Source organism: Castanea sativa, chromosome 4 (assembly GCF_040712315.1).
Source record: "Castanea sativa cultivar Marrone di Chiusa Pesio chromosome 4, ASM4071231v1".
Taxonomy (NCBI): Eukaryota; Viridiplantae; Streptophyta; class Magnoliopsida; order Fagales; family Fagaceae; genus Castanea; species Castanea sativa.
Genome location: NC_134016.1, coordinates 29,617,589 through 29,641,623, shown reverse-complemented (window position 1 = coordinate 29,641,623; position 24,035 = coordinate 29,617,589). Strand labels below are relative to the sequence as shown.

The 24,035-nt window shown below is 35.1% G+C and overlaps 1 protein-coding gene across 1 annotated transcript; it reads right to left on the bottom strand.

Moving 5' to 3' along the window:
• Nucleotides 1-21,264: 21,264 nt before the first annotated feature.
• On the bottom strand, nt 21,265-23,645 carry LOC142632173 (uncharacterized). Its single transcript, XM_075806585.1, has 4 exons — nt 23,397-23,645; nt 22,697-22,941; nt 22,509-22,572; nt 21,265-22,013 (listed from the first exon to the last, which is right to left on the bottom strand). Exons 2-4 carry the CDS (start codon nt 22,867-22,869, stop codon nt 21,735-21,737), a joined length of 516 nt encoding a protein of 171 aa, XP_075662700.1. The 5' UTR covers nt 22,870-22,941; nt 23,397-23,645; the 3' UTR covers nt 21,265-21,734.
• Between the last annotated feature and the right edge of the window lie 390 nt (nt 23,646-24,035).

Genomic DNA, 24,035 nt, shown 5'->3' with positions numbered 1-24,035 from the left:
ATTCCGCCCCTCGTAATGTGCGGCTTGTGTAATACACCGATTTCTGAACTCGTCCTTCTTCTCTAACCAATGCCGAGCTCACAGCGTACGGGGACACTGCCAAATACAAATATAGTTCCTCTCCAGATACAGATGGACTTAATAATGGCGCTGTCATGAGGTAAGTCTTCAGTTCTTGAAAGGCCCTCTGACACTCGTCCGTCCACTCAAATTCCTTCCTGGGGACTTTAAAGAATAGAAAACACTTGTCAGTAGCTTTTGAAACAAACCTGTTAAGGGCGGCAACTTGTCCGGTAAGAGACTGGACTTCTTTGATGTTCTTCGGCGGTTCCATAGTTAGTATCGCCTGGATTTTGTCTGGATTTGCTTCAATTCCTCTGTGTAAAACCATAAACCCCAAAAACTTCTCCGACGAAACTCCGAAAGCACACTTGCTTAGATTTAATTTCATGTTATACCGTCGAAGTGTGTCGAAGGTTTCTTAAAGATCGTCTAGATGCTTTCCCTCGTTCAGGCTCTTTACCAACATATGATCCACATAAACCTCCACATTTCACCCGATTTGAAGTCAGAACATGTGATTAACCAGTCTTTGGTAAGTCGCCCCTGCGTTCTATAAACCGAAGGGCATTACCTTGTAGCAAAATAACCCTTGGCTAGTAATGAATGGGGTCTTTTCTTGATCTGCCTCGTCCATCTTTATCTGGTTATAACCTGAGAAGGCGTCCATGAAGCTCAACAACCTGTGACCTTCCGTCGAGTCCACCAACTGGTCGATGCGTGGCAATGGATAATTGTCCTTAGGGCAAGCCTTGTTTAAGTCAGTAAAGTCCACGCACATTCGCCACTTGTCGTTGGCCTTCTTTACCATGACTACGTTTGCCAACCAATCCGAATAATAAACTTCTCGGATGAACTTTGCAGTAATCAACTTCTGGACTTCTTCTTTGATGGCATTGTCTCGTTCAGAAGAAAAAACCCTCTTCTTCTGACGCACTGGTTTGGAGTAGGGACACACATTCAGATGGTGAGTAATGACACTCGGATCAATACCCAGCATGTCTCCATGACTCCATGCAAAGACATCAAGGTTTTCCTTCAAAAACTAGACCAGAGTATGCTTTGCCTCTTCTTCCATGTTCGCTCCAATTCTAGTGAACTTCTCGGGTTTGCTCTCGTCCAAATGGACATTTTCTAACACCTCAGTGGGTTCGGCTACAATTCTTCTCTCATCTATGCTCATTGTCTGTACGTGCTCATCCATTGCCAACATGGCTAGGTAGCACTTTCTGGCGGCTAACTGATCTCCTTGTACTTGGCCCACCCCATGCTCGGTTGGAAATTTGACAGACAAATGATAGGTAGAGGTTACCGCCTTCCAACTATTCAAAGTTGGCCTTCCAATAATAGCATTATATGATGATGCACAATCAACAACAAGGAAGTTTACCTCTTTGGTTATCTGCTGGGGATATGCTCCAACCACCACTGGTAATGTGATGATGCCCACAGGCTGTACCTTCATTCCTCCAAATCCCACCAATGGGGAATTCGCTAGTCGGAGTTGATCTCGTCCTAGCCTTATTTGCTGGAAGGCGAGGTAATACAGAATGTCCGCCGAACTGCCATTGTCTACCAACACCCACCGGGTCATATAGTTAGCAATGAGTAGGGTAATGACTATAGCGTCATCGTGTGGGTGGTGAACTCGCCCAGCAGCCTCGTCCGTGAACGTAATGACTTACTCGTATGCTTCCCTCATCCTTGGAGGTCGTCCAGACAACTGGACGTTTTGCACCACCTTCAGGTATGTTTTCTTCGACTTGGACGACTGAACGGCCGAGGTTCCTCCTATAATAACCCTGATTTCTCCAAGTGGGGGTCGTGATGACTCTTCCACCTTAGCTTTCAGCTTCTCATCTCTTTGATCTCGACCAAGGAAATTCCTTAACTTCCCTTGCCTGATAAGATTCTCTATCTGCTACTTCAGATCAAAACACTCGTTTGTGTCGTGCTCATGGTCCCTATGAAAGCGGCAATACTTGCTCCTATTGCGCTTGTTAGGACCTCCTTTCATTTTCTCCAGCCACTTCAAGGACGAATCATCCTTGCTCTATATAAGCACCTACTCTAGTGGCATATTCAGTGGTGTGTATTGCTGATTTCTCGCTGAGGAACTCGTCTTCTTACCATCCCTTTCTTTTTTCTCTTCTGCCTGAGCCTTCTTTGGACGAGGACCCTGATCTGGATAACGTTGGTGACCTGCTTCCGAGCGTTTTACTCTCTTTCTCTTCTTGGCTATGATAGCATCCTCAGCATTCATGAAATTTTGGGCCAAGTGGGCGAGTTCGGCCATAGTCTGAGGTTCCTGTTCATAGAGCTTATGAATGAACAACTCAGAGTTGACCCCATTGTAAAAGGCAGCCAATAACAACTTGTCGTCCATTTCATCCACCGTCAAGGCTTCTCTATTGAACTAGGTAATGAAGGACCGCAAACTCTCATTTTCCCCTTGTTCTATAGTTAGCAAACTAGAAGAGGAACGCTTGTGGCGTTTCCCCCAATAAAATTGTTGACGAACAACTTACTCAACTCCTCAAATGAACTTACATAATTTGGGGGTATTTTGCTAAACCACACCCGCGCTGGTCCCTTAAGTGTGGTAGGAAAAGCTCTACATATAATCTTGTCTGGGACCCCTTGGAGGTGCATGGTCATCTTGAAGGTAGCGATATGATCACATAGGTCACGATTTCCATCTTACGAATCCAAGGAAGGCATTTTGAATTTCAGGGGTAAGGGTGACTGTTGATGGAAGCCGTGAAAGGGGAGTCCGTTCAGTGAACTAAAATCATCCATGGGGTTCGCCCGCCTCATATTCTCCTTCATTTCATCCATGGCTTTTCTCATCTGGTCCATCTCCCTCTCCAAGTGTGGCACTCTTCTTGAAGCAGTACCCCTTGTCTGATTTTTCGACTCAACATTTTCTCCTCCACCTTCCTGACTCTGGGCTCATCCTTTCATGTGCCCATCATAGCACTGCCACCTTAGATTGATTTTCCTGTTCAACTCTTGATTCTGACGGGTCAATTCCGCCATAGCGGCAGCCATAGATTGTATGTGTTGAACAGAAGGCGGTTGCATGACAGGCGTTGACTGACGATCGCGGAGGGGATTACTGGAAGCATCCCTACTCTCCTGGTGGCCTAGGCTGGTAGCCCTTGATCTTGTTTGAACCATTCAGCCTTTTGTCTAGAAAAGGCTAATCGTTGAAAACAATCAATCGAACAAAAAGAAAACACTTTTCCCACAGACGGCGCCAACTGATGATGCGAAGAAAATCAATAGGCTGGATGCTTTGGACTTGAAAGGACTACTTGTTGCCTTGGTGGTTTGAAAAGAAAGGAAAGCAATCAAAGGTGACCAGGGTTGCCAGCCAAAAACCCTCCGATGGCAAAGTTAGTTTTCTCTCTATAATTTCGGAGTTCTAACTTTTTGGAAAATGTAAAAACGTACCTTTTTCTGGTCTGAATGAGTGTTTATAGAGTGTTCTAAGAGCAGTTATTAGACTTGTAACCTCCCCTGGATTTGAGGAGGTGTGAGGGTTCAGGGATAACCTCTATTATTGCTTAGGAGTAACATTTTTCTCACGTAACGGTCATTGGAAGTTATGCGCGTGATACGGAGTTGTTGTACATACTCAGGAATTTTTTCTAAGTTTCAAGGGTCGTCCAGTTATCCTCGTCTAGAGGTCCTCTTGCCGAGCGTATCTCGTTTCTAAGGGAGGTCGTTCCTTTGTGGATGACCTTATCTAGGATGAGGTTGATGGCTTCCTTGGACGAGATGACGTATTGTAAAACATGGCCATGAGAACCTCGTCCAAGCATCTTCCTTTCAAGGACAATCTCCCAAGACGAGGTTCTTACAACATTTGCTTTCATGGTCTTGTCCTGGACGACCTTCATGGACGACGCTGGAGTTGCATTTTATCATACCCTATCACTAATAAATGCTAAAAATTTTAAAACCCTTGATGCGAATGCTCTATGAGCTATTTTGGTAATGTAGTCTAAACAAAAGTTTTTAGTATTTAAATACTGAAAACTATGGACCCAAAAAAAAAAAAACACATTTGGTAAGAGATTCCATTTAGGAGTGTTTGAATTACATTTCTCATTTTAGGGTGTTTAAATACTAAATTTAGAGAACTCTTCCTACCAGTTTTCAGTTTTCAATTAATATTACTCAATGACACTTTTGTAAATATTTAGAAAAATATGGGATCCACTTGATAAAACCTAACATAACTACAACTCTCTCTCTCTCTCTCTCTCTCTCTCTCTCTCTCTCTCTCTCTCTCTCTCTCTCTCTCTCTCTCTCTCTCGTGCACACCTCATCTTTTTCTCTCTTTTCCTCCCTTCTTTCTCACGTGCACTCCTCTAAAAAATATTAATAATTGTAATTGTCATAAAATTACTATTTAAAAAAAAAATACATACACATACTAAACACACAATTTTTTTTTTTTTTTACATTTTAAAATATGTTATTTGAAATATGGTACCAAACACATTTTTTGCATTATAAGTACTTTAAACACATATTTTCACAATACTTTTTAAATTACAGGTTTCACATCATTTTAAATAACAATACTTAAAAACTACTGTGAAACAGGCTAGGCCTAGTAATTATGGAGAATTGCACAAAAACCCAACCTCATTCTTTCCAGAAAACTTATGTCAGGCAAGTAAAAAATCCTCTTGGGTTTGGAGAAACATTATGGTAATTCAATTTAGTGTTTCCATTGTATAGTCAGGAACATGCTCAGCAAATCCACCAAATCCTCCTTTGTAAGATAATCAATGCCCCCGACCAATTGATTTGGCCCAACTCTAAAACAGGGTAATACAATGTGAAGGAATGTAATGATGCTAACCCAGGCCAAGTTATTTTCATTATGGGTTGCTTACAACTTACAAGTCCATGAGCCCATGGTGGGTGTACTGTGCAAAGAGTCCGAATACACATGCACCCAAATTCTCAAATCTGCATTTAATGTTGATTTAATCACAATTAATGTACATTATCCTGAACTCACAAAATTAGCAGATCCAGCTAACCATTAATTTATCACCGTACACCCTTATTACAGTGGTCACTCTACAAATATAAGTGCTTGTGAGGTGTAAAGGATAAAGGCTGGGGTTCAAGTTTTCAGAATGGTGCTTTACACACACACACACACACACACACACACACACACACATATATATACATATATATATATATATATATATATATATGTTTAGATCAGGTTAGAGTAAAATTTCTATAAAATAAATAATAATAAAAAACCATCAATTTCCCTTATAACAACAAACTATATTGTACTAAATCAACCAACCTACCCAATTCAGCACAAAACAAACCCAATTCGACCTTCCATGAGCTTCATAATCCAATGCAAACATTTTGCTAATACTCACTATTTCAACCAAATTTTTTTTTTCCTTTTTCGTAAGGGATATCTTCTATACTCCAAGTTGTTATAAGCCAGCAAGGGTTGTCGACATTAACTCATCCCCACCAACCATTCTGCCTCCATTAATTTACAATTCAAACATTCTATTTCTTTCAATATAGGTTTGAAATTCAGTTCCACTAATGGAAATCCATATTTTTCTCTTATCCTAATTTTTTTCCGAGTCCGAATTTGGCAAGGATGGGGTGTTTCACATCATCTAATAAAAATTGTCACATCGGCTTTTTACTTAAAACTTGTTAGTTTTAGATCCCTGACAAAACACTGTATTTTACCAATTTATATCCAAGTTGATTATTAGATTAGTTATGGAGGATTAAAATTAAACATATAATCATCAATATCATGCAAGTGCAAAAATATAATTGAGACAAGATATAATAACCTAGGAAACCTAATCATTCGAAAGGAAAATCCTAGAGTGATTTAACCTTATCAATCCCAGGGTGAACAGTTTCACTATAAGATACAAATTTACAATTAGAATAACCCCTATTTGTAGTAAACCTAACTACAATTACTAGGGCTGTCCAGTGACCCATGATATCAGACCCGCCCAACCATACCCACCCGACCCAAAGGTCCACAGGTGAATCCGAGTGCATGTATGGGTTGGTCACGAATGCTGTTTAAGAGGAACCAATTATTCGGTTTAGGTTTTGGGTTACACAATAAAAAATCCAAATAAATCTACCCAACCGAATACTTGGTAAAAAAAACTCATAAACCACCAGTCCCCACTCAGCCTCAAGCAATCACATCATATAAGTCACATCATGAGCTTTGGTTAATGGGTAGCATGTAGTGGAGAGGAAACTTGATCAACCATTTTTGGGCACAAGTTCCCAATTTCAAATCCAGCCGTTTAAATCAATTCAGGTTTCAAATCAACGGTTAATGGGTTAAACTCTATAGCACTAGCACAGCACAGAGATATCATATCACTTAAACTTTACAGCCCTAGCAATTACAAATCAACGATTAAAATTAAACTAATATCACAATCCAACAGTCACAATTAGAGGTAAAATATTTGATTAGATATCTCAATGACTCTCAATCTTAATCTCATATCCCAACAGCTTCAAGTCTATCACTCTTCACCGAATCAAGTTGATCAACGGCCTCAATCTCTCTTCAGTCTTCACCTAATCACCAAATCCATGGCCTCAGCTTAGACCTTTCTCTATCTCAATCTCATATCTCTCACTCTCAGACAAACTCAGACGTTCTCTCTCTCTCTCTCTCTCTCTTAAATCCTCAAAACCTCAAATCTCTTCACCAATTCCTCAAATCTCTTCAACAAAAGTAATCTCTGCAGTCTTCACCAATTTCATACGAAATCGTAAATCTTCATCACTCTTCATTGGTCTTCAATCTTCACTCTTTAAAAGCTTTGATCTTCGGTCTTCTCACCAATAAACAGACCACACTCTCAAACTCTTAGTTCTCACTTTGCCTCTCTCTACTCCAAGTTCCAAACCCTAGCTTCTCATTACAAGTTCTTCACACCTAGTCGCCGCCGCCGCCACCACCAGCAGCCACTCCTCTCCCTGCCGTCGATCATATGGGTTGAACCTAGGGTATGTGTTCTCCTTTTCTCATCTCTCTTTTTTTAGTCTCTCGTTATTATATATGTTATGAAAATCTACTGTTAAAATCAAATAACCCCAAAGTTTTATAATTTGAAACCCTAACTAGAAATAGTTGAAACGTTAACCATTTACTTTTGTTCTTTATTCTTTGTTCTTTGTTCATTTGTTTGATTAATTTTGTTCCTATATAAATTTTATTCAGGAATTGAAAGTTGCACATGTGGGGTTTTCAGTCTTCAAACTTGAAATTAACACCCATGGTTTTTTAAGGTCTGATTTTTGTTTCCCTTTGTTTTTTATGTTCAAAGTTGGGATTTTGTTCTTTTTTTGTTAGAGACTTAGAGTTTTTGTTTCTGCTTTTATTATTTAGTAAAATTTATACTGTTAAAAATCAAATAAACTCCCAAGTTTTATAATTTGAAACACTAACAAAAAAAAAAAAATTGAAACCCTAACCATTTTACTTTTTTTGTTCTTTGTTTATTTGTTTGATTAATTCTGTTCCTATTTTAATTTTACTCAGGAATTGAAAGTTGTTCAAGTGGGGTTTTCAATCTTCAAATTCAAAACTTCAACACCCCTGGTTTCTTTAAGGTATGATTTTTGTTTCCCTTTGTGTTTTGTGTTAAAAGTTGGGATTTTGTTCTTTTTTTGTTAGAGTTGATGAATAACTTATGTTGTTGTGGTGGTGGTAGTTGTTGTTTTGCTGTCTTTGTTTAATAAATTTGAGCACCAATGTTTCTGCTTTTATTATTTATTTTGCTTTTTTTATTTATTAAAATTTCAAGCGTCATTTTGAGCACCAACCTGGGTTTTGTTTTGTTTTATGTAGAATATTGTTTTATGTTTTATGTTAGAGTTTTATGTTTTATGTAGAATACTGTTATCTGGATTCAAGCATCAAATATTTTCCTTTTTGGTTTGTTTGATTATTATTATTAATTGTTGTTCTAGTTTGCTAATTTCTATATTTGATTTTTTTAGATCATGGATTCCTCTACTAATGCTCTCTCTATTTCTATACAAGCTGATGATTCTACTGTTATACAAGTTGATAATTCTACTGCCACCCAAGCTGGTGGTGCTACTGCCACTGCCACCCAAGAGGTTGCTGCTGCAACCCAAGCTGAAACTACCGATGGTGAGTTGCCCCCAATTCCACCTAGTGTAGTGAGTAAGACTAGTACTGGTTTGAAAGAAATTGATGCATATAATGCTAGCTCCAATTTAACCATAATTAAATTTTTGCAAATGGTAACAAAAGATTGGAATGGGACAGTTTTAGAAGATGAGTTCATGCATATGAGGTGTTGTGCCCATATCCTAAATCTCATTGTTGGGGAGGGTTTGAAAGAAATTGATGCATCTATTGTTAGGGTGCGTGATGCTGTGAGGTATGTGAAGTTCTCGCCCAATAGAAATCAAACTTTTAGGAAATTTATGGAAATGTTAGGTTTGGAGTCCAAGAGTCTTCTTTGTCTAGATGTACCTACTAGGTGGAACTCAACTTGCCTTATGTTAGAAACTACTGAAAAATTCGAGAAAGTATTCCTTAGGATGGACTTTGAAGATGATGGTTATTCATCATACTTTAGGAGCAAGGAAGATAGTGGAGGTTTGGGATCTCCTTGTATGAGTGATTTCCAAAATTGTAGGCCATTTGTGACTTTCTTGAGGTTTTTTTACAATGCAACAAAGAAGTTCTTCGGCTCTTTGTATGTTACCTCAAATGCCTTTTTTGATGAGATCTTTGTTATTCAGGAGAATATTTCTCATTTAGTTAAATCCCAAAACACCCTCTTGAAAAACACTGCCACAAACATGCAAACTAAATTTGAGAAGTATTGGGGGGAAGGTGATAAAATTAATCATCTTTTGTATGTGGTTGTGGTTCTTGATCCATGAAAAAAATTTGAGATTTTTGAAGTTTTCTTTTTTAGAAATTTATGGGAATGAAGTGGGGAAAGTGATGGTTGATAAAGTGAAAAATCTTTTGATGAAGTTGTATACATTTTACTGTTCTGTTAATCCCCCAAATGTGCAAGAACCAAATGGGAGTGAGAGGACACAAATGGTAGGTGATGCCAGTGATCCATATGTGATGGTTCACTCTTGATATGAGCTTTTCTTAGAAGCTGAGCAATTTGTAGGTTGTAGTAATGAGGTTGAAAAGTATTTGGCTAAAAATTGTGATGGTAAAAGGGATGTGAATTTTGAGGTATTGGGGTGGTGGAAGGACAATTTTGGTAGGTACCCAATGTTGTCCAAAGTCGCTAAGGATATGCTAGTTGTACCAGTTTCGACTATTGCATCTAAGTCAGCATTTAGCACCAGATGCCACATTGTTGATCCATTTCAAAGTTCTCTCTATATGCACAAAATTGGCTTCAAGCCACAGTACCAATTTCTCATCGCCAATCAAGGGATGAGGTTGAGGCATTGGAGGAGGAATTTCATGATTTAGGTAATATGTTTAAATTTTGGAACTTGTAGTCTATTAATTATTATTGAAAGTCTCATGTTCAAAAAATTTTTAATATGTTGTATTTATTTCCTTTTCTTTTCTAGTTTTAAATCAACAATCATCATCAAGTGCATCAGTAAGTACCAACTCCAAATTGGGTTCTAGCTCAGGCAAACGACCCTTAATTAGTGTTGAAGATTGATAACTGACTTGGTATGTTACTGCCTTTCGCCTCTTATCGTTATAAATTTGCTGCCCTTTATATTTGGTCTTGTATTTGGTAGTAATGTATTATTTGTTAAATATTTTTTTGTCTTTTGTAGGCGGAATTATTTATTTTGTAATTGACGCAGCCTTTTGGGAACATTTTGGAAGCTTTTTTGTAAATTGATTTTCTAATTATATTGCTAGGAACATTGTATAGCCAGCAAGGTTACTGCCTTCTTATGATTTACTGCCTTATCAACTTGCAGTAATCTAATTTCCTTCTCAGCCTATATGACTTACCTATTATATATCCATTTATATATATATAGATGGAAGTATTGCAATATAAATCTGTAGCTTATGCTTGCTATGGTTGGCTTATTTGTTGTTGGAAATACTACTTGTTATGTGGTTGTTGGAAATACACATGTTTTGTGTATTGATTTGCTATTTTGTCCAGGTTATTTGTTGTGTTAATTTTTGGGTAGTCAATGTGGCTGTTTAACAAGTCACAAGTGGTGAAGTTAGGATTTGGTGAAAATAGGATTATCTGTGTTACTTGTGTTGTGCTCTTTGTCCAGGTTTTACAATATATATTGATGTGTTTAGTTTTTGTGGTCAATGTGTGGATGCTTAACAGATGTTGTAAAAATAGGTTTATTTTGTGTGTTGTGGTGGGTTATTTTGTCCAAGATATTTAATGCTTAACAGGTGGTAAAAATTGGCTTATTTTGTGACCTGTGGTGAGGTATTTTTTCCAGAAAGTTTATGTTCTGAAGGCCCAATATATTTATAAGTGAAGTAGCTTAATTTAAGTTTACTTGAAGGCCCATTTTAAAAAATAAAAAAACAAGAAAAGAGAGGAAAAGGGAGGCCCAATCTGTTTTATATGGAAAGTTCAAAAAATATGACACCCAAATAATTTTTAAAACTGCCAAACTCCTTAATTTGGGCTAAAAGGGCTTAAAAAATTGAACCAAATTTTTTTTCATAGAAGTCCAAAAACTGGGCCCATTAATGGCCCAAACCCGCCTAACCAACAACTCCGACCCGCCCATCCGGTGGCCTGAAGCACCGAGTCCGACCCAACTATTCGGTTAAATTCGGGTCTAAGATCCAACCACCCGACTCAAACGGGTTGAGTTCGGTTCAAGCCCAAACTCAAACCGGCCTGACCCATGGACAGGCCTAACAATTACTGAACTGAGCTCCAAATCCCACAGATGTTCTGATAGTGAACTACCTAGGAAACCTAATAAAACAAATCATTCCAAAGGAAAAGCCTAGAGTGACTTGACCTTATCAATCTTGAGGTGAATAGTTTCACTTTAAGATACAGATTTACAAATGGAATAACCCTATTCATAGTAAACCTAACTACAATTACTAAAATGAGCTCTAAATCTCACAAACATTTTGATAGTGAACTACTACAATGTGAACCTCTAGCCTACATACTTCAATGTCCCATCGAAGATTTGAGTCCAGTACATGTGATAAATGGAAAATAGCAACTTGAATCCACCGATTTAATGAGTGTGTGAGTGATCATCAGTAGGAAATTTGAAAGAGCAGTAGGTACAAACCTTTAGATCTCAAATTGAGCTACTACAAAGTCCCCAAAAAATGTGCCCTAGAGTTTCTCTTAAATACTTAGTGAAGTAAGTCTGAAACCTATACTACTGATGGGATGAAGAAATGATTCTGACATACAACTTTCGAGTGATCGAACTTAAGTTTCGATAGGTAGAAGTTGTTAAAAATCCTAATCCTTGAATCAGCTTCATTCTAGTTCTTGCACACTAAATACCAACTTCTTGGGTATTATCTAATCAATCTTATAAACTCTACGAACTCTATCTATACAAGTTTGTGTTCACGTGTTTGCCAACAAAATTATACAAGTATAAATTCTAACAAAACTCAAGGCATCCTACCATATCTAATAACAACACATCAACCATTTATTTAAAACTTGAAATATGATATTTATTGAAATATTATCTTGTGTGGTCAGATGTATTTATATTTTAGTAATATGATGATGTGATATATCCTTAGTGGAGGGTGTGAAGCAAAAGATTTACACCAAGTCTTCATAAAATATCAAATCATAGAACTACTTCTGGCCCTAATCCCTGTCCAAGATCAAGTTGACATGATAACTCATGTCAAGGAAGATAATAGTAAGATACCACCTAGCTATCGTCTTTGTCTAGTCCATTGTCCTTTTCCGAGGTTAAGGTTTCAATCTCTGGTTCAAGAATGAATGAAATATTTCATTAATAGTGAGATAAATATCCAAGCAAAGGGTTAGAAGGCCTCTTGGGTTATGAAGGCACCATGGTCAGCAATTAAACTAACTCTGAGAGGGGTGCCTTACGTGTGTACTTAAATCATTCATGATCAACCACATAAATATATGCAAGTCTATTCTTAAATAAAAATTCATTGAGAAAACTTTGTCTCTCTACAGAATTCCAATCTTTGATTCTAAACCAATCCTACTAGGTAAATATTTAGTTGATAAGAAATGAAAAAGAATGATGAGTAATGCAATTAATTGAGATCATCCAAAATGTTGGGGGCTTGATTTGTTAAGAGATTGTGATGGATCTCATCAAAATCAATTCAACTACTTTGACTTATTTCTTCACATATCTATTGCACCTCATTTAGTTTGAGGTTTAGTTAGTTTTCTATTCTGATACAATCAAACTCAAATTCTTGAGCCCCCCACCCCCTCCCTCCCAAAAATAAATAAATAGAACTCCAGTTTTCAGAAATATTTTACTTCTTGTGAGGGAGATGATAATTTACACAAGTAAGAGAAAAGTAAAAATAAATTTTTTTTTTTTTTTGGGTGGAAAAAGTTTCTCTTTGTAAATAAAGAAGATAGTTTTCAAATTTTGAAGAGGACTCACGTATTTGAGCATTCACATTCAGGCTTCTAAAAGAAATTTTATTTCACAACCCAAAAAGTTACTTTATATATTTTAACACTCCATTTAAGTATTTAACAATACACCCTACATCTCATCTCCCATTTTAACATACAACACATTAAAATAATATAAACAACTCATCTTTCTTCCTTCTCACCCATGTCTATCTTCTCTCTCTTCCTCTCTTCCAGTCTACCCCTCTCTTAGTCTCCCTCACACACCACCATAACCACTGATCTCCATCGCCACCACCAACCACAAAAACCACTAGCCACAATTGCCACCAGATAAAGCAATCCACCACCCAACAAAACGACTATAGACACCTCATTTTGTATCTGGTTAATAAATTTTGGTCCCTGGACCCAATGATAAGCTTGACATATGTCAACTAAAGGTAATTAAAGAGTTCACAATAATTTGAAAGTAATCACAACTCAATAATTTTCAAATCGCTTTAAAATCGATACTGAACAATGACCTTTGCTCATTGTTTTAACCATAAATTTTGATCCACAAATAATTTTTGAGTGAGGTTTGTTTCATTGGAAAGTAGAAATCCTGGACTTTAATTTGAACACAAATATTTCCTAATTTAGATTTATATTGAGTGATGTATGACCATTTGAAGTCTAGTCATTAGAGTTATCAAGAATTTGGGTATGTGTACGCATGAATCAAGTGTGCGAGCACACACACAAAAGATGTGTACACACACTTGATTTTTGGGTTTTAAAAAACTTCATTTTTACGGGCTCAAAATATCATATTTTGATGTGGGCTGGCTCCTAGACCCTTGGGAATGTCCAAAGACCTCTAAAAAACCCGAAAATCCTAATTTTAACTTATAAATACTCACCTTATGTCTCCAATCAAAACCCTAACAAAAGAGAGTCTATTTTTTGCCCCCATCTTCTATAAAACCCTAGTTCATCTTTTCTAGACTCCCACACAGACCTGAGCACATTTTTTAAACATTTGAAACCTCTCTTTAGTTAGTTCTAAGGTAGAAACTAATGTTCTAATTTGATTTCTCAAAACCTTTTGTTCTTGAGTTGTGATTCCTAAAAACTATTGTGTTCTTCAATCCTTTGTTCTATCAATCTAATCTTTGTGTTGTAGGCATAGGAGTCGGTTAAACAAACTCCAAACTCATAATCTTAAGCAAGGTGAGTGTTCTTCCCATGAACTCCTCTAATGCTTAATATGATTCACATGAGTTCTTAATATAATTTCTCTAGTTATTATATTTTATTTGCTTGTTGATTTTAATTATGTTTGATATGTTTTAATTTGATTTTAGATTGTTTATAATCTGTTTTTGTTGTTCTTGTTTTGTTATTTTGGTTTTATGTAAAGTTTAACATGTTTATTTATTTTATGTTAGTTTAATATACTTATTTGATTTTGTTTCATGTTTATTTGTTTATATTAATGTTTGTTTTATTTGCTTCATGTTAGTTTAGTGTTTAGGGCTTCTAACATGCTTATTTGATCTCACATGCTATATCTTAGTTTGATTAAATCTATAAAAATGTGATTTATCGTTTCTATGCTAAAAGATGCGTACACATCATTGAATATGCATGCGTTTGGTTTTGACCATGCGTATGCACCCTGAACTCATATTTGACAAAAATATTGTTTTATTAATTTTTCACTTGTTCTTTGATTTTGTTTGACTCTGTTTAGATTAGTTACTTGTGTTTAGTTGTTTTCCATGTTTGTTTAAGTCTTTTTGTCATGTTTGGTTTATTTGTGATATTTTTCCTTTTGTGTTTGTTTATTTGTTATCTTTTCCTTTTTTTAATATATTTGTTTGATTGTGCTTTATATGTTTCCTTTTATATTGTGATGTGATCTTTAACATGTTGTGTGTGTTATTTCATTTAAGTGCATGATGTATGTTTAGGTTAAACATTAAAGCTCTTTTAATAACTTCTTTATTTAAATATAGCCTAATAACACATAATGGAGGCCAACCCACAAGCTGTGCGATCTTGGGTGCCTAACATGTTCCCAAACCATACCCAAACTCCAGATCCATAATCTTATATGCAGACCTATGTATGTAAATGAGTAGCCCAACTCCATCTTCCACCCTTCGATATAGTCCACTCCAAGGCTGAGGCATACTCCCTTTGCGCCCACAATGACCCACCACCACCACCACTTCTCTCAAAACCAGCAACCCACCATCATCACTGCCAAACAACCCACAAAACCTAGCATCCCACCAAATGCCAATCTCCAACATGATCCACAAAACTCTTAACCCACGAAAAGCCCACATCTATCTCCACCTTGAAGGCATTGACTTTAAGGTCTAAGAGAGAGAAGTATGACCGAGAGAAGTCAAAAGGACGGGATATAGAGAAGGATGAGAGAGAGTGTAAGAGACAGAAAGAGAAAGAGAGAGGCAAGAGAAGAAAAAAGAATAAAAAAAAGGAGTAAAAAATATTACAGTGAACTTCTACTAATAAAAGCTCAGTGTAGTTGACTTCTAAATTGTTTAGTGAATGCTCGGATTTGTGTTAAAAATACAAGAGCTGTTTAGACCCCAAATTAAAAATTACGGCTTGGTTGATTTTACTCTAACTTAAACTAAATGCGGAATATAGTAAATACGAGCGAACAAGCAATACAACTACTCTAAGCCATATTCAACAAATCATAGCAGTAAAATGAAAGCTAAAAGAGTAGAGAAGAGAGATGCAAACACAAGATAACACGCTGATGTGTTATTGAAAAGGAAACCGAAGAACTCGGCGAAAAACCTCTCCGCCGCCTTCCAAGCAGTAAATTGATCCACTAGACAATAAATTAGGATACACGAATAGCAAAAGACCCTCCAAGCCTAATCTACGCAATGCACCTAAGCCCTCCAAGCTCCTACTCTAACAAGACTTCTCGGAATCGTGTCTTGTCTAGCTTTCCGGATCCCACAATGCGCCCGATTGCATCTGCCAAAGCTTGGCTTCTTTCAATGCTTGGCTTCTTCCAATGCTTCCTAGCAGCACCAAAAACTCACTAGACACTCAGTATGGGTGTGGTAAGTGTTTTGGCTATCAATCTCTCAAGGATTTGGAAATAGAGAGGTAGGAGTAAAGGAAAACCACAATGGATAGTGTAGAGAATTGTGGGTATGACAATGTCACACTCTCAAGGGTTTGTGGCTAGGGTTTTCTCTCTGAAAAGCTCTCTACTCAATATGTGGGTAATGATGACATATATAGTGTGTATGAGGATGTAGTGGAGCAAATAAGACAAAATAGCAAAACAGACTATTTCGCGGGAATCTCGCGGGAAGGCCTTATTCGCAAGACACTCGCAAAAACCAGCTGTCTCCATCCTATCCTGACTCTTCGCATTCCAGTAATGTGTTGGGCACATGCATCACTTCACGAGATGGCTAGTAGCGAGCTACCCGCGAAAACTCATTTTGTCTTCAATAGATGCCTTAAGTCTTCACACACTCTCTCTCATACACAACCCTTACAAATAAATCCCACATAAAATGAACAAAATTACAATCAAATTTGGCACGGAAATAAAGCCAACACAAAATAGTTGTAAATTACAACTTTACATTTAGGTATAAAGTCATAGATGCTGTAAGCACACCAGCAACAACTATTTTAAAAATACACCATTTTAACATATCAAACAACTACTTTATTATTTTAACACACTATTTTACAATACATCTTACATCACACCTTCTATTTTTTCATTACAGCACATTAATATGGCATGGTACAGGGTAATGTTTTAGAATTCCCAAGAATATTTAAAGATTCTCATATTTTGTTGCAAATCACACTAGAGAATCAGATGTCAGGGGAATTTGGATTCCCCCTTTAACCCCCTTTCAGTAGGAATGTGGATTCTCTTTAAAACAAGTGAGTATTCAAATTCCCAAGCTTAAAAAAAATTGTATTTTTTATAAATTAAAAAATTTAACTTTTTTTTCTTATCATTTAAGCAATTGACATAAAATATAAAATAAATCATCAATATCTTTTCATTTATCTTTATGTCTTCCCACCAAAACAACATAAATAGAATAGACAACTCTGTTGATATATTCATCTTTTCTTCTTTTAGATGGTAGTTTTAATGAATTTTTCATAACTTATAGTTTATATTTTGTTTTCATTATTTATTTAAAGGAATATTATTATCTTTTTTTTTTTTTTAAACTTATATTGGATTTACAAATCTAAGGATAGAATGAGAAAAATAAATAATTCAGTTAAGATTTCTAGGGATAAATCAAACATTATAATCTCACATTCTTAGGAATCTTATTAGATTCCCAATTAAATCAAACATAGGAATAGTTACATTCCTAGGCATCCAGATTGCAAGGCATCACATTCCTAGAAATCTAGATGCAAGAAGTAATGTAGATTCCCCCACATACCAAACGCCACCTAAAATATCCTTTAAGAACAATCCATTGATATTAAAAAAAAAAAAATACAAAACTTAGCCACCACCACCCTCACAACCCACCACTACCGCAAAAATGCAAACCCACCACCACCAATAGCAACTAAAATCACCCAAAATTCACCCAACCACCACTAGCCATTGTAAAAATAACACAAAATCAAACAACCATCATCAACCCAAAAGGCCCAAAATCAGATCAACCCAAAACCACCAAAAACCTAACTCAAAATCACCACACACAAAAAAACAACCAAAATAAACTCAAAATCCAAAGAGTAAGGTGGGCAGCGTCAATAGTGTGGCGGGTTCTAAAGGCATCGGCGGCATGGCGAGAGGCTGAGAGTGAGAGAGGGATAGTTGTGACTATGAGAGAGATAGAGGCAAAGGAGAGAGAGAGAGAGAGAGAGAGTCAAGGAAGAGTGGCTGATGAGGAGAGAAGAGAGTAAATATAATATTAAAAAAAAAAAAAAAACTAAGTAAAAAAAAAAAGCATGGTGTTACAGTTCCTTCTAAAATAGTAAAAGGGTAATGTAGCACCATGCTATTTTTTTTAGCATTTTGCATACCTCATGAAGTATGGATTAGGGTATTTGGTGTGCCAAATGCTAATAACTTAGCATTTGGCACACCTGATGCCAAGGCTCTAAGGTTTTAGGTGTTTAAGGTGCTAAAAAAAGCATTTTGGGATTTTTACAATCTCAGATGCTAATGCTCCTAACACTTTTGAATTGAAGGAAAATTAAGTGTCTTTTTTCTAGTAGCTTATTTACATAGTTTTTTTTTTTTTTATATAAATATATGGTTTTTGGTAACTTTTATGTTAAATGTATTACAAAATAGTAAAAAGTAAAAACTAGTTTTTTTTTTTTTAAGCTAAAAGTTATATTTTTTGTCAAAAAGCTAAAACAAAGTAAAAGGCAAATTTTTTTTATTTTAAGAAAATCCCAAACATAGTGTTGTATTTTTGGGGAAAAAAATTTCTGTTTTTTGTCTCTTTTTTTTTTTTTCTAAATAAAAATTAACAAAACTAACTTCTTCTTTTTTTTAAACTAGCTTTTTTATCCCCAAAAAAAATAGTTTTTAACTTTTTTTTTCCATACATTTGACATAAAAGTTACCTAAACTATATGTTTTAATAAATATAAATACTATAAATAAGCTACCAAAAATTACAAGATTTGCATATTCTAAATATCTAACTTAATTTAGTAAAAAAAGTATAATATGATTTCATAAAAGAGTTTAATATAAAGTTTTTTTTCCTTGTTTTTTTATTTAAAACAAAAAACAAAAAAAAAAACCTCACTATCTTAAAGAATAGTAGTCAAATGATGACAAGTGAGAAGAGCGTCATTCACTCCAAACTGATAATTTACAACAAGAAGAACGAAAAGAAGAAGAGAAAGAAAGCAATATAGATAGATAGATAGATTCCACAAGAGACAGTTTCCTGTGTGATAGGCTTTATTTGCCTATGTGAGTTGTGAGTTGTGAGTTGTGAGTTGTGAGTTGTGACCCACACCTAAAGCGAAAGAAAAGCGTAAAACAAGAAGATAACGCACAAGGAAGATGCTACGCTGTCAGCGCGCCTTACGGATAGCAACGGCGCAACTGTATATGTATCTGTGACTGTCCGCGTTGGGACTTGGGATAATGAGGTGTTAAATGACTTCCAACCCTTCTTCCCATCCCATTCCAACCACTCACCAAATATCAACCTTTTTATTTTTATATTTTTTTATAAGATAAAAATATATATGTACTAGCCCATCAAGCATGACGAGACTTTTTACTTTTATTTTTTGGATTTACATGCTTTACGCAAGTTTTATTTTTAAATTTTAAGAAGTTATATTAGTATTTGATTAATGTGAGAGAAACATGGAAGTGGAAAAAAAAAATAGTTTAGTGATATAAAAAAAAAAGGTGCATTTGTGGAAAAAATATTTTTTATTTTTTCAAAAAGAAGAAATTGTATTAGTACTTGACAACTAACATAAGAGAAAAATGTGGAGGTAGGAGAAAAAACTTTCTTTAAAAAATTTAGCTAAAAATTAAGAGTTTAAATTACTAATTTTACATGCCTAATCTTATGATTTCAGTATTAGAAACGATGAATTTGAAAGTATTTTAGACATATAAATTGAGAATCTCAAACAAGAAAAATCTTTTAAATAGTAGTATGGATACTATAGGGGTTGATTAGTGTAGCTTCCTTATTAGGATAATTATAGTAGTTCCTAACTGCTCTTATTCTAAGATCTTATTTTGACGAGGTATAAAGAACACACACCCTCCTAAAATAGTTAGGAGGGTTGAGTAGTGTAACTTTCTTACATGGGCGTAACTATAGTAGTTCTTAACTACTATTAGACTAGGAAGGCATTAACATCAAATTGTGCAAAAATTTTGTCTATTTTAATATAAGAATTTACTTGTTCTATTTTACACAATCACTTTTCAAAAAAAACTCACATCATATTATTTATTCTAAATTCTATTTTATTTAAATTCATTCTTTATTTATAATTAACTTCATAAAAAGAGAGAGGAATTTGATGAGACAAGAGGCGAGAGAGGAAAAAAATTTTAAATAACGATATACAAAGCTATAGTAACAGTGTATATTTACACGGTTACTATAACAATTTGAAAATTTTGCATATTTTAGCTTTTTTGATGTGGATAATGTTGAGGTTTGAATGTGTAAATTTGACACTTATTTTCTATTGCACTAATGCAAATGCTCTAAAACCTTATTTTGACCAAGTATAAATAGTACCAACACATTTGCATGTCAAAGTCTTGTTTAGCCAAAGACACAAGATATGCACCCAAATTTACATCATACTTATATGTTAATTCCTTTTTTTTATAGAAAGTTTCTACTTATGACACTCACTCTTAATGATAAAGAACTATCATCATAATAAGCAGGAATTGAATCTCAAATTTTTTATTCAATCATTCGAGACTTTATCAATAGAGCAGATTGAAACTCATGAATCTCATATATGTTAATTCTTGATTTCAGCTTTTTCAATAATACCGAATTATTAAAATCCAATCAAGATTCTCAAAAAAAAAAAAAAAAAATCCAATCAAGAAAATTGACCCATAAACAAACTGTGAATTTGGGTACAGGAATTTCAGATATATATTATTTATATTGTCGACACGGCTGTTGTCACTTTGTCAGCCTTCAGTTTTAAGACCCATTCAACCTTTTTCTCATCAAACATAACACGCCCAATAGTTATCATCTACGTCAAAATGGCCTATACACAAGAAACAAACAATGAAAGTCACCACCCAAATTGTTTAGCCTATTTTAGAATATTCCCCCAAACGTCATTGTTGGCTAATGGCATCTCCCTTTGACAAATTCCTATTTGAGGTGCTAAGCATAACAGCTCAAAAGTACTACGCACGATTTTATTTAGAAATGAATACTCAAGATAACTTAAATTATTGAAAATAAGTTTTAGTTAATTCAACCTCTTTCACCGTTGAATATAAAATTTAAAAATTAATTTTTGTTTGTATTAAAAATTAATTAATATGTTGATATGATAATAAAAAATTATTATTATAGATTGAAATACTATTATATTTATTTAAAATAAAATAAAGAGTAAAATTTTATTTTGATTCTTAAATCTTAATAAAAGATTATTTTCTATCTTTAAATTTTAAAAAGTTAGTTTCTCGTTCTTAAATTAATTATTGTAAAGTTCGTCTTTAAAGAAATGAAAAATTAAAATTTAAAGATATCTATATTTTTTTAATTCCTAAACTATTGAAAACACGAAGTTTAGGAATGAAGAAAAGCACTTTCTAAAGTCTAGAAATAAAAATCTCTTCATAAAATTTATGAAAAAGAAATATTTAAAAAACACACAAATATCTTATCTCTTTTAATTATGATTTATATGGCTTTTATAACCGAGTCTTTAATACCATTCCACTACGGAATTAATTTTACAGTGGGCAGCACACGTAGAAAGGAAAAGGCAAGAATGAAGGGAAAGAAAGAACAAAACAAAAAGCTAAATTCCAAAGACTTTTTTATGCTCATTTTCCTCCAACTTTCAATTACAAAGAGGAATAGAAAGACAAAACAAAGAGATTACAGACTCCCAACGAAGTTTTCTAAAAGCCTTCAAACTCTTCTGAAAGGCACTGAAAATTAAAAATAAAAACAACCTAACCAAGAGAAGAGAAAGACTTGCTCTTTCTTTCTCTAATAATTTATTCCTCAAAATTAAACCACCTCTCTCCCAACACCTTATAATTTACATGATGATACATCTTCTTGGGACTCTTTCAATACACAAAAACCCAACAATGAACAAAACAACCATTGACCTTGTATTTACACCACTTTTCATTTCACTAAAAACATTAACATTAGCTCCTCTCTCTCTCTCTCTCTCTCTCTCTCTCTCTCTCCCAAAATCTCCATTTGCTCTTTGAACATAGGGTGATTGATAGTAATTATTTTTGCAATTTTCAATTGTTTAAGCCACAGCAGAGATGCTGCAATTTCTCCTATCTGTGCTGAGGCAATCGAAGCCTTCGACTCGAACTGGGGCCGGTGTGTGGCCGAATTTCATCCGGACACATCCTCGGCCTTTCCGGGCAGAGGGCGAGGGGGGTGCTTGAGATAAAGCAACGACATTCTCATTGCCGAAATGCTCATCTTGAATTACAGGATTTGAAGCCCTGCTTGGTGGAGATCCACTGAAAAATGGTGGTGATGAAGCTACTTGGTTACAGGATTTCTCAGCACAATTTCCCTATAAAAAGACAAAATTTTTAAGGTAGATTAGAACTTCGTAATAAAAAGTTAACCAATATTTGAGCTCACAAAATCCCAGAAATAAAATTAATTGATTAAAAAAGTTCAGCAATGAAAAATCAAAATTAGTTAGTTTACTTGGTTATCAGCAACTTTCTCTCTCTCCGAGACAAGAAGATAAGTATGACAATATCTAACATGTGTCCGAGCTAATCTGAACCACCCATTTATTTACCCTTGTTTTTTTTTTTTTTTTGGTCTTAAGTCAGGCAGTTACCATGTGTTTGGTTTCTTAGAAAATTAAAGCAATTGATTAAAATAAACAACCTTAGGAATTGGAAAAATTAGATGTTGTTGTCAGCTCAGTGTTCTAATCTAGCATGAATTTTTGAGAAACAATAACATAAACATCTAAAATAACCCACAAATCGAACACACAAAAGAAATAATACTAATAAGCAAAAATTCCACACACACACACACAGATATGAACCTTTGTGAGAATAATATCCAAAAGCTCCGCTCCTGCTTTTGAATCTCCGATCTCAGTTTGATGACTGAAAATTTCACAGCAAAAAAACCAACCCCAAATCAGAAAAACAAAAAAGCAAAAGCAGAAAAACCAAAAACAAAAACTTGTTTTTCAAATAAGGGAAAGACTAAAGAGGGATTTGAACATACATGATGGGCCATCTGAGAGAGGGTCTGAAATGGTGGTCGTGAAAAGAAGGGTCAGAAAGACCCAACCGGCGAGGCTTTGGGCACACCACAGAGTTATCTCTCTCCTCCACGCACCACCCTCCTAGACCCAATCCCATGCTGTTCTTTTGCTGATACATGCTCATCCTGTTCATCTTTTCCTTCTTCCTTTTTTTCTCTTCCAACAAAAGCTTTTAACTTTAAGATCTGCACCCTACCAACCACGCCTGATCCACACAACAAAAAATAATTTTGCAAATCTTTATCTCATGATCATAATTAATTAATACCCATAAAAGCAATACAATAATTCTTGTACTCAATTTTATAAAAATCAGAACTTTGACAAATTTAAAAGAAAAAAAAAATACCCTTTCTTGGTTTTCTTAAAAAAAGTACAGAGGAAAAAAATTTGTCTAGGCTTTATCTAATAAGATATCTGTTGTCTTGAGCTCTGAGTTATGTTTTTTTTTGGCTTTTAACTACAATAACAAGAAGGTGTTGGTCCTTATTTTCTGGAGTGGATTATGGATTTTTAACAGACTAGTTAGGGACGGCCACATATATTAGCGTGTTTTTCGCTTCTTTCTAGAAACCCAAAAATTAAAACCAAAAAAAATATGAAAAAAAAAAAAAAAGAAGAAAACTATGAAGATCTAATCCAGAAAGAGAGAAAGCTGACCTTGGTTGCCTAAGAGGCTCCTCCTGAGAAGGGAGGAGGAGGATTTCAGGGAAGAAAAATAAAGAGGGAAGAGACGAAAAGAAAGGCAGAGATTTGTGACAAAATAGACAGCAGAAGAGAGATAAGAAAAGAGGTTGATCTAGTATTCATACAATGCTTGGTAAGAAAGAGAGTGTGTGTGGGTTTTTTTTTCTTTTTTCTTTTTTTGAGAGAGATGCTGAGGATCCGTATGAGTTTCACTCATGTGTGTGCAAGTACTTTATTTTTATTATGAGATTGGGCTTGATAACCGTTTGATTAGGTATCAACGGCTTGGGTTTTGTGCAAGAGGGAATCTATTGGATTAGATATGTATGGGGGAATCAATTGTCTTTCCCCTTTATTCGCTGATGCAATATATAAAGAGATCTGGTTTGGTCCCACATGATGCATGCATGTTCTCTTTTTTTATTTGCTAATTTTTTTTTTCTTTAAACTTTTATTTTTTATTTTTTTTAATATTTCTAATAAAGATGAATATCATGAATTCCACAAAAATAGAAGACTCCAAAGTCCAAACATAAAGACATCTCCTTGAAAAACTTCAACTAGTATTGAAGGATGGCAATGAATATATTTAGCCATGGCTAGCCATACACC

Bases quoted from the DNA above. Each gene is read 5' to 3' on its own strand.
- LOC142632173 (XM_075806585.1), bottom strand. From the start codon at position 22,869: ATGAACAGGATGAGCATGTATCAGCAAAAGAACAGCATGGGATTGGGT. The intron at 22,573-22,696 runs GTATGTTCAAAT...TGAAATTTTCAG, and splicing joins TCTCTCAGATGGCCCATCAT to TCATCAAACTGAGATCGGAG. The intron at 22,014-22,508 runs GTTCATATCTGT...GTCTTTTTATAG, and splicing joins TGGATATTATTCTCACAAAG to GGAAATTGTGCTGAGAAATC.